The sequence below is a fragment of the Pagrus major genome, chromosome 6, assembly GCF_040436345.1.
Source record: "Pagrus major chromosome 6, Pma_NU_1.0".
Classification (NCBI taxonomy): domain Eukaryota; kingdom Metazoa; phylum Chordata; class Actinopteri; order Spariformes; family Sparidae; genus Pagrus; species Pagrus major.
In genome coordinates, this window is record NC_133220.1 from 15986561 (window position 1) to 15998115 (window position 11555).

The 11555-nt window shown below is 42.0% G+C and overlaps 1 protein-coding gene across 1 annotated transcript; it reads right to left on the bottom strand.

Moving 5' to 3' along the window:
• Positions 1–1897: 1897 nt before the first annotated feature.
• On the bottom strand, positions 1898–7489 carry slc45a1 (solute carrier family 45 member 1). Its single transcript, XM_073469071.1, has 8 exons — positions 7069–7489; positions 6869–6961; positions 5907–6131; positions 4849–5750; positions 4602–4755; positions 3881–4057; positions 3560–3765; positions 1898–2170 (listed from the first exon to the last, which is right to left on the bottom strand). The coding sequence occupies exons 1-8, from the start codon at positions 7487–7489 to the stop codon at positions 1898–1900; spliced, it is 2451 nt and encodes an 816-aa protein (XP_073325172.1).
• Between the last annotated feature and the right edge of the window lie 4066 nt (positions 7490–11555).

Genomic DNA, 11555 nt, shown 5'->3' on the forward strand with positions numbered 1-11555 from the left:
AGAGAAAATAATTGACACAGGAGTCCAAAATGGCAAAAATGATCATTTTTAGTTTTAACTGAACCCTGAATAAAAGCTTTTACAGTAACACTGCTAATATTGAGCAATAGGTGGTACCATATAACACAAAAACTCGTGTTTCTTTTTTTTTCTCAAGCAAGCTGCAACAGCATGGTCCATACAGTTACTGTTTCCTTAGAAACATTAGCATGGCGTGCATCCAGTCAGTCCAGGAGGCATTAATAGTAGGCAATAATTGACATTCTGCTGAGGCAGCCGTTATGACTGCCACCATAATGTTGGTGTATTCAGTGTGTGAGCCACTTAGAGAAACCATCACAATGGTTGGCTTAAAACAGGTGACGTTAACCTTATGCTAAAGACCTGAATTCTCGCTTGGTGCCTGTGTTGAGGCTGAACAGACAAAGCATACTGGTTGTCATGGCACAACATGTAAAAAATTAATTATATGTACCATTTAGCTGATAACGATGGCTTCTGTAGGATGGAAAAAGGAATGAATGCATCCTGTGTGGAACAAGGTCATCACTATACTGAGTTGATGGACTGAGCGTGACAGAGCAGAAGCCTACTACCTTGGAGCATGCGCCCTAATGATGACAATAAGCACTTGCTGCTGGCTCTGTGAACCCCAACAGTCTTTCCTTTCATTGTTGTCCACGTTCAGGGTAACCCATAGTTCACATGAGTCTTCTCCCTGTTTGCTCTTCTTCTGTTTTGTTCGGTTTCCGACTGAATGCTGATTCACACCCCAGTTTCAACTTCTCCTCTTCCTGATAATGACAAGAATCACTGTCATTATTACAAAGGCATGGCCAGGAGTAGGGTGACAGCTCACGGCTGTCCATGGCTTAGAGAGGGCCCAGACAGAATTTGCCACCAGCACACATTTCTCTGTGTTTTTGAAAGTGTGTGTACGGGTGTGTGTCCTCATATAACTCATGCTGATTAAGTGTTTAATTGGCATCATATTTGGGACTTGATTAAGAGTCACCCAGCACCAAACTGTGAAATTTGGGGATAGCACACTGGTAAGTCTCATAATGACTGGATTGTGTGGGAAGTGTTTTTATTATTAACAATGTGAAGCCCTTCAAGACTGTAACTGTGATTAAGCTCCATGTGAATATTAACTGTGTGTTTGCTAAATTATGCCAGAAGAGCTCTTGAATTAATGACGGTGAGTGGTCACTGGCAGCACATTCATTTAGTCAGAAAATCCTGCCTAAAAGGTGTGATGCTAATACGCTGACTCAGAGAAACAGGCAGGTAGACATTCCCTTGGCCGTGTGACCAAAACAAAAATATTAACACAAGGCTTTGAGAGATTACATTGCAGCTCATGCAGACGTTAGGCAACTGATAAAAGGAAGAAAAAGAGGGGGAAAGCTGTGGTTAGCCTGTAAGTAGTGATCAACATTTCTAGTCTAAACACCAACAAGCAAGAAAACATGATGCAAGATTTTACAGCAAAGAATCAGACACAAGACCAGCTTAGGTTTGTCTACACTAAAAGAGGTCATTCACTGTCTCTCTCAAACACACACACACACACAATCAAGATGTCACACATTCATTTGCAAAAGTTAGGAAAAAATGCATGGGCACACACACTGTATGAACACACGGGTCATGTATACACATATTAGAGCAGTGGCCAATGTCTGTCTGTCTGTCTGTCTAGCTCTGAGAAGAACAGTGCTGATTAGTGTGAAACAATATATGGAGTTGTGCTGTACAGTGTGCGGCAGTGTGTTTGTCCTACCAGTGCTGTGAAGGTCAACACACTCAGACACTAAGCGACAGCGTGAGAGCGTGTGTGCTGTTGGGTGGGTGCGTGAGGTAAAGTAAACTGAGATGCTTTTTTTTTTTTTCCCTAAATGTGCACCAATAGTGGCTGGGTCTCGCTTTCGGGGGGCTCACCCTCAGGGGGGGGCAGCTGGTACACCACGAAGAGGGAGGAGTACAGGCAGCCCACGAATGACATCAGGCTTGAAAAGTACATCACTCCCTGGGCCCCACCCACCAGTGAGGTCAGAGGTCCCATCGCCACTGAGACCAGGATCTGTGCCAGGAAATACTGGCAGCTGAGCAGAGAGATGTCCACCCCCATCCCTCGTCTGGTCCCTTCCTCTGATGAGCCACAAAACTGAGGAACAGATGCAGAAACTTTCAATAAATGATCAATAAATGCAGTCCACCACAAATTAACATAGCATTAAAGGAATAGTTCGACATTTGGGGGAAATGCTTTTTCACTTTCTTGCTGAAAGTTAGAGGAGAGGATTGATCCCACTCTACTGATCTGTGATGGAATTTAACTAAGTTTATTACTTAAGTACCGTGTTTAAGTATAATTTTTGAGGTACTTGTACTTTGCTTGAGTGTTTCATTTTCTGCTACTTTATACGTCCACTTCACTATATTTTGAAGGCAAATATTGTTTATTATTTTATCGGCCATTTGATAAATAAAACACAGATGGTGTATGGTCTAGACCTGCTCAATTTGGAAATTGTCATGAGATGTGTTGTGAATTGGCACTATACAAAGATACTATACAAGATTGATTGATTGACTGAATATCAGAAACTTTTACTCAAGTACTGTTTGTGTGAGCAACTTTTACTTTTACCAAAGTAACATTTTATCCCTACTTTCAGTCAAGCCTGACTTTTGGGTACTTTGTATAGCACTGTTCATGACTGTTTGCCATGTATGGAGCTACAGCTAGCATCTGACTAGCTTAGCTTTGCATTAAAGCTCCCACATTATGCTCATTTTTCAGGTTTATACTTTAAATGTTGGTGTAACTAGGACAAGTTTAATGCTTTAATGTAAAAAAAAAAACCAACAACATTATTTTTCTAATTCTGATTTTTGCTGCAGCATTTATATTAACTCTCTCTCTGAATGTTGTCTCTTTAAGGGTCTCCTCCCAAAAAGCCCAGTCTGCTCTGATTGGTCAGTGCTCACAGGCCTGAGCAGGCACTGTTGACCATGTTTCCTTATCAGTTCTGCCAGCGGTTTTGCAACCACGGCCATGCTAGGGGCCTGGCTGAGGGCGGGGACTGTATAGTTGTGACATCACAACCTTACGGAAGTCATGACGGCTTGTTTAAAGACGCTGTTTCTGAATACCCTCTGTATTCAGTAGCGTTTCACCAGGGATTGAGCGTTTTGATACTTCAGATCTGGCTACATGCACCTCTGAGGTACAAGAAATAGTGACAAAACCCCCCATGAAACCACCAAGTTTCGTTATAGGAGATATAACATGTCAATTGGGGATCTTTAGAGGTGCTGATAGGTGGAGTTTGTTTTCAAATTTTTCAAGTCTTTGCTAAGCGAAGCTAAGCTAAGCTAGGCAGGCTGTGGCTTCATGTTGATAATACACACATGGGTGTGGTCAATCTTCTCATCGAACTCTCTGCAAGAGAGTGCCCTAAATGTTGAACTATTGTTGATCCTGAAATAATATCATCAAACATCTACAAACTACTCCACAAAATAGTAAGCTTAATATCTAGATACTGACCTGAGGGCTCTGGTAGTATTCACACAGCAGAGAGTAAGGCAGCGTGCATAGAGAGGAGAAGAGCACCCCATAGGTGACACAGAGCGAAAGTACCACGTAGAGGTTGGTGGATAGTGTGGCGAGGCCTGTGCCCAAACCAAACGCCAGGTAGGCAAAAAAATACAGAGTGCGAAGAGAGAAACGTTCCTCCAGTTTCTCCAATATGGCTGCAAGTTGAAAAAGACAAAAACAGGAGGAACAAATGTAAAGCTTGCCAAGGAAAGGAGGAAGAATTACTCACATTTCTAACATCCCAGACATGTTATCACAAGTGTAGCTTACCTGAGTAGAAAGCAGCACTGAATGCATAGATGCACATGCCCCAGCAGCCCATGCTAACACCAGCATTGTAGCGTTGGTAAGCCTCGGAGTCATGGGGTGCCTTTGGGTCACCTTCAAACACAACCTCCCCCATGAAGTCAGTGTAGAAGAGCAGCATGCCTTCAAAGGACAGCCAGCCTAGAACCAGAAAATATCAACAGCTAATATTAGATACAAAACAGGCAGTTTTACAAGATTTTATGAGACACTTAAAGGGTAACTCCACCACTTTTACACATTAAAGTGTGTTAACAGGTCTTGGGGGATAAAATGTATATAGTATAAAGCCTTTTGTGGCTCCAGAGGAAGCTGAATGTAATCTAATAAACTGCCTCAAGTGATGTCATTCAGTGGCTAAGTTGCATTGTGGGTAATGTAGGCACCACATTTTGAAAATGATTCCACTGGTCTGCATTGCACCCCTGTTAACATTGCTTGACTCTGTGTGGACAGTTTACAAACAAATGATCAAAACAGATACAACAGAACCAGAGATATTCCTTATCAAAAAACTGGCCTACATTACCCACAATGCAACTTTACAGAGTGACATCACTGGAGGCAATTCATCAGATTACATGCAGCTTCCTCTGGAGAGGTTTTCTTAGTCCTCCCCAAGACCTGTAAACACACTTTAATGTTTAATTAGTGAAATTACACTTTAAAAAGTGATTATCCTCACCCAGAAAATGATTAGTGCATAAACTCCGCAGGGAGGGAGGCATCCTGTAGATGGCTATACACAGCAGCTTCATTGACATTTGGGATTCTCCTGTCTCCGCGTTCTCACTCAGATCACTCTCATAGCGCACGCCATTCAGCAAAATGTTTGCAACCTTCATCAGAGAAAAAAGACAGACACTGTGTTAAAAATGCTGTGGTGGCTACTAATTAAACAGCTTTGGTCATTTTCAAAATATGTGTCTGACCTGCTGGCTGAAGGTGACTGTCCTCCTGCGTCCGTTCTCCAGACCAACAATCTGGGTTGCCATGGGCTCCTCTATTAGTGCAAGACTTTGGGGTCGTTTCAGGATACCAGCAGAAGAGCGCCGATGTGACCCTGCACCAGGCTGAACCCCGGCTGTGACCTGAGATGCTCCATGAGATTGTGCATCTCCCTCAGGCTGTGCTGCTTCTGCATCCTGAGCTTCTCCAGCTGGATGAGCAACCACATCAGCCTGGGTCTGTCCTGCAGGATGGCTCCCTGGCCCCTGTGTGGACTCATCAGGAGGAGGGGAGTCCCCTGGAGGCAGCGGCGCAGTGGTCGTGTTGGAGGCCAAGGCCTGTGGTGTCTGCTGACCTGTGTAGCAGTTTATGAGCACACTGTCTATGTAGGACGTTCCTAATGAGGAGGCGAACTCATTGATGCCAGTGAGGGAGCTGTCCCTACTCATAAAGCTGCCATATTTTGGTGTAAGGGGGCTCAGGGGGGATATTGGGCTAGTTAGGCCAGCACAGAGGCGTGCATTGGCACTGCAAGAATGGGCCAGAGGGTCAGAGTTATATGGATTAGACTTTGTAGAGAAATTATAGCTGTAAAGACCATCTTCATCTTCTTCATCCAGGCCCAAAGCTGATCCCGGGGGGACAGGGGGAGAGGGAGGTAGAGGGAGGCTGGGGCTTTTGAGATGGTTTTTGCCAGAGTTTTTGTTTGGCTGGCTCTTTGGTAGGGGCCGTTCGGGAATACTCATCAGAGTCATGGCTGTGGTGATCACCAACGTGATACTCGTGAACATGTATATGACTCGCAGCTGACCTCCCATCGATCTTCCAAACTGTGTCTGGTCCCAGTTGATGCCGCCCACAATATAGCCAAATCCACCTCCAAGCCCTGCAGAGCAAAACAAAACAGTTACATTTTGCAAGGATTTGTCTTTTTTTTTATCCAAATTATCTTAAAAGAATATAAGTTATAGTTGCCATCTTCTATGCTCATACTTTATAATGATAAAGTAAGAATGAATTTGTGACTGTGGTGTTTTCTTACCTGCCAGTAGTGCATGGATGTTCAGCCCCCTATCCTGGTCCTCTGGGCTGCACACATCCATCATGTAAGCATGACTTGGGTTGTCGGCTGAATCAGCGCTGAAGTCCATCAGAACCACACCACACACCGTCAGGACAATTCCCCACTTGTGATTTGATGCTGTATCAGCCACCGCGCTGCCGATGTCTCGCCCGTTCAGCACCAGGGATAGACCAACCAAAGCCCCTGTGAGGGAGGAGAGCAGAAGGATGTTTTTTAACGTCAGTAGAAAATAAACATGCGTGTATACCATTAAAGGGCAAATGTACTAGTCATGGATAGTGGTGCAGAGAAAGTCAAAATAGTTGTATAATGCATATTCAAGTGATATCAACATGGTATCTCAGTCTGTGTTTAGAGACAAACCTGTCTTTGCAACAGGGCTGTGGTTCGAGAGAAATCAGCATTTACAAGGTAGGAAAGATCAAACAGTTAAAGACATGTGACTTCAGACATGATGACTCGAATGACTTGTCATTTTGTGTTTTCAGTTCAGTTTTTTAGGCTGTCAGTATTTCACTCTTTAAAACTGATTGGGAAGGAATATTTTTGGATTGGGAAGAAATTCTCTACTTGCACAGTGTAGTGCGAGGTGTATCCGATTTACAAACTGCACATTCTTTTGCTTCCGGTGCCAACTTGTATATATTGTTATATATGTTGTATATTGTTCATTTCACTGAACCTCAGTAAATAAATTCAATTCATTGTCGTACTTTTTGGATAAACAGGTTGAATAAATTGTCCAAAACAGGTACTAATATCTTGTCTTTTTGCTTTATAAAGTCCAGATACTGCATGTAAGACTGAAGTTTCTTGGGTCGGGAAAACGTGACTTGACTTGGGCTTCGGCTTGAGACTTGGATTATTTGACTTCAGTCACATGTCTGCATCATACTAAATCACTGGAGTAAGTTTCTCACCTATAGCCAAAGCGAAAATAAAGGGTCTTCTTCGCCCAAACCGGGATGTACAACGATCACTCCATGCTCCGATGAGAGGCTGAACGAGGAATCCTTCAAACCAAAGAAAAAGCAGAGTTAGAGCTGAAAAAGAGATTATAGCGACACAAAAGTCCCACACAATGCATCACATAATCCTTCCCCCTTTGCTGTTCACTTACCAAGTATGGGACTGATAAACCACACCAAGCTGTAGAACTGATCAGGCAAGCCCATCTGTAGAAGCACAGGGGTCACATAAGCAGTTTCCATGGCATAGCTGAACTCGATACCAAACAGGATGCAGCCGTTGAAGAGCAGCTCTTGTAAGGTGCGCCTTGGGGGAAGCTCACTGAGGTCCAGCTGGTCCAGGGGACAGGGTGTGTTGGGCGGCGGAGGTGGCGAAGGTCTTATCAGCTTCCGTCGCTTTGGCTGTCTTTGGAAGTTGTTGGCTCGGTGACTGAGGTGCCGAGTGGTGGACGTCGGAAAGCTGGCAGTTTTGGGGAGCGAGCTCCTCCAGATACCTTCCTGAGCTGTGGATAACCTCCCTCCTGGACTGGCCAGAAGGGGGTCACTGGGGGTGCCCATGCCTGGAGATGACATATCTCTCACGCCAGCTTACACTGCAGCACATGAGACAATAAACAAGTTGTTTGAGGTCGAGTTTTCATTTTAGAGGTCATTCAAGATCATCACACCATGGAGGAGAAATTATGTGGGGAACTTGGTGCTGCTTATGCTCATGTAGTGCTACCAAGAGGACACTGCAGTCATCAGCAGACAGCAGCGATGGCACAGCAATGATGGGCACGACGCACTGCAACCAATGCGCATGTTAGTGTGCTGCGCAGAGCCCATGTGCTCGGCGTGGCTGACTACAGCAGTGTAGTATGCGGCACCGCTCTCATGAAGCCTGTTTCCATTTTAATTTTTCATGGAGGAAGCTCTAATCTGACACAATGGAGCTTCTCATGACGGCTTTCAAGACGCTGACAAGGATAACGTTTTATCATCATCGCTCACGATTAAAGCAAACATTTGATGAACACAGATCCTGAATGTAGCCACGTAGCCGATCTGTTTTTTGTTATTATTATTTTTTTTTTAGTTTATTCTAATGATCCTCGACATTTTCCTCGATTTGACATTTTGCTGCTAAAGGCGGAGACCAGACAATCGACTCAACTGTGTCAGGCGTGCAAATTGAAAGATGATAATTACCTTATCGGGGAGGAGGCTCGTCATTTATTGCGGCACACTGTGTAGGTAATCAAACCAGACGGTGTGATTTATAAAAGAAACCGGAGGATGGATTACACGAGTCATGATTGTTGGGGTTTTTTTGTTTTGTTTTTCCCTTTTCATGCAGTCATCCCCCCAGCTCTCTCCTCCGTCCCTGCTCCTTCCCCCTCTTCTCCTCTCCCCCCTTCGCCTCTTCCTCCCGGTCACTCCCGTGACGTCACGCCCCTCCCTGCAACATCAGCACCAGATCCATGCTCTGTGGATGGACTAACAGATATAAAATGTGACAACAAGCATGTTTTTCAAAGAAATACGAAAAGTGTTCCCGGAGGAACGTTTTTCTTTTTCTTTTCTGGAGATCTAAGCTTTGAGAACTCAAACAGGAGAAAGGCTTTTTCTTTTACCTTACAGACACTGTTTCAAACAAGGCTAAGGAAGTACATTAGTACTTAACAGTAACAGTACCCTGTTAGCTGTCTTGTTGCTAAGATGTTGGTATGTCTTGTACCTTTTGTGTGTTCTGGTGAGACCTTGAATCTCATTTTTTTTGAGCCTACTAACTTTGTCTACTAGCTTAATCTTAAAGATATTGTTTGTCACTATAATAATCCAGATGATAACAATCTTGAGCATGTGATCATCATGCTATATGCAACATTTTTTTATTCACAAAGAGATATTCTCCTGATCGCTTCCCAAATTTTCAGTTTTTCTTTTAGAAGTAAACTTAAATCATTTCAGTTAAATTACAAAACATATAATACATGTATGAGTAATTTTGAAACCTTTGTGTACCACCCAGGGACTCTGGAAGTCAGTCACAGCTGGGGGTGCTGAGGGGTCAGTCTATATAATGATGTCAGGATAACATCGTAATCATCGTTATTAACAATAATTTACAACTTGAGAACATTTTTTCAACAGCATGGAGATGAAGAGGGAGAGAAATTCCCCAGACTCGCTTATAAAATTGCTCAATTTTGTGAGTTGTTGAGTTAGGCACCCCAAGTTCCTGCATCCAAGCTTCCACCCCTGTGTAAAGGTGCATAGATGCCACTCTTTCAAGCACTTTGTCAGTTATTTGTTAGATATAGGTTTATAAACTAAAAGACATGTTTCACTTATGGTGGGAAATGCCTCAGATTGTATGTAATATAAGAAGGTCCACTTTTGTTGTAACTTTAACCTCTAATACCTTGGTCATTATAGTCTTGTGTTTGAGTCTATAATTCAATAACATGAAATATGTGAGGACAAGAAATGTAGATTATTAATTAAAATGATGTGTTGTGTCTCAATATTTGGTTTTAAGTTGCTCTCAGTGTGCTTAGACACAGAGTTTACATACAGTAAAAAAACAATCACAAAAAAGCTAAAGAAATAGAGGTAAAATAAACTAAACTGTTATGTCCATACACTGACATCAGCTTCAATCAAAGCTGAATGTTTTATTTATTTGAATTCCTTTTAAAAAGGACGATGCAGTTTAACATAGCTCCAAGAGTATGAAACTGATGATCTGCACAGTGTGTTTTTAGCTTTTGTTAATTTTCACCTCTTGTCTCTAGTTGTTCTTTATAGTGTAATTCAATTATGCAGGTTTCAGTGGTCAGTATCATAAAACCACAATACACAATATGGAAATACAACAACACCACAATACATCAACCTACATCAAAAGTACAAATAGGCTATAATGGATACAGCTCTGGTTTCAGAACTTAACCTGAATATGCTGTATATAGTATATACGTTGTCAAATTGTACAAAGTTTACAACCAAGCAATTTAAGGGGACAGAAGGAAAACTACACGCAAAGGGGTTCAAGGGGTAAATTGCCCTTTTCTGCCTAATGTGTATAATTGTGCAAATTATTTATGTGTTTTTTCACCTTACTGGTCACTAACTCCTGGCCTTAATTATCCACCACTCTGAGTTCAATTATGCACCCTAAACTACTATAGTGTGCAGGCATGTCTTGCTGCATTTTTACTAAATCAATGAATTGTTCATTCAAAATGTGTTTTGTACAAGAAATCCATCATATAGAAAATACAGACAGTACTGCCTGTGAAGTTTCTGTGCAGACCATGCAAGATCAGTGAGATACATCCTAACCTGAAGTGTAAAATAAGATGAAACATGAATGATCCATGAGTTGTGTAGTGTTTTTTTCTACTTGTGACATTGTTGCAGCTCTTTTGCTCAGTCAGCGAAAGTGAAAACAGGTGTGCGTGATTAGGTCCATGATTAGCAGTGAGTGACAGTGCTGTCAGTGTGCAGAAGGAAGGGTCACACAGATGTTTTTAATAGAAGGAAAAGCACACGTGAAACAAATTTTGTTAATGACGGCTTAAGTTCCATCAAGTGTTATCAAGGCAGCATGAAACAACACCAGGATCCTGAAACTGGCTCAACTGAAGAGTCAAGATGTTTTTAATGTTACGGCAGGTTGCTGTCAGTCTGCAGGTCTTAGCTGCTGACTTTCCCCCTCTTTGTGGTTTACGGGTTTATGCCTGTGCTTTATTAACATTTTCGTAAATAAACTCCAGACTTTTAGATAGATAGATAGCTGCACATTAGCATTGGTGCTGTATTGAGTTTGCACTGACTAAAACAGTTGTTCTCAAACTTTTCCACATCAATCGTTAAACTGACACAAAATAAAATAAGGACCCTAGCTTGACAAGATTCTGCCCCAGGGCCCCCATTCGATAAACTTTTTGCTTTATGATGTTTTATTACCGAAATGTGTGAAACCATGACCAAAATACAATGGTATTTTGTAACTTTTGGATGGAAGAGTGAAAAATCATTATTCCACTTTATGCTGGGGACCTCCTGTCATCCCCTCAAGGACCCCACTTTGAGAACCACTGAATGAAAACATTTAACTTCACATTAAATATATATCTTTATTTGACTTTATTATGTAGGTGGAGGTATACAGATATAATAAAGGATATGAGATCATTATGGAATAATTTGTTGACGTTGATATTAAAAATAGCCAAATAACATGAAAAAGTTCTGGATACCTCATTTTATATCAAAAACTACACCAGAAAGTAGCAGTCCCTACAGAAATACTGAAGTGATTTCAGGCCAGCCTCTGACAGCAGGCTCATAATTGACTTGTAATAATACCTGGCCTGCAGCTTGTCCTGCTTGATACAGGAGGGATGGAAAACCTCAAAGGCACTCTTGTCTTGAATTCATTGTCACTGAACCACAGGTGTAATAATATCTTTGTGACCATTTTTTTAATTTCAATTATTTCTGCTTTGGGTACCCATACAAAAAATAAGTTTATTCAAGCGTGCTATTAGTAAACTTTTAAACTAAAAGTAAGAGTGCTTGCCTTCAGTTTACATTTATTTAATTATCAGAGATATAAAGTCAAAGTATATCTGGCTTACTTAATCTT

Bases quoted from the DNA above. Each gene is read 5' to 3' on its own strand.
- slc45a1 (XM_073469071.1), bottom strand. From the start codon at position 7,489: ATGTCATCTCCAGGCATGGGCACCCCCAGTGACCCCCTTCTGGCCAGT. The intron at 6,132-6,868 runs GTGAGAAACTTA...CCTCCCTCACAG, and splicing joins TATTTTCGCTTTGGCTATAG to GGGCTTTGGTTGGTCTATCC. The intron at 2,171-3,559 runs GTCAGTATCTAG...TCTGTTCCTCAG, and splicing joins AATACTACCAGAGCCCTCAG to TTTTGTGGCTCATCAGAGGA.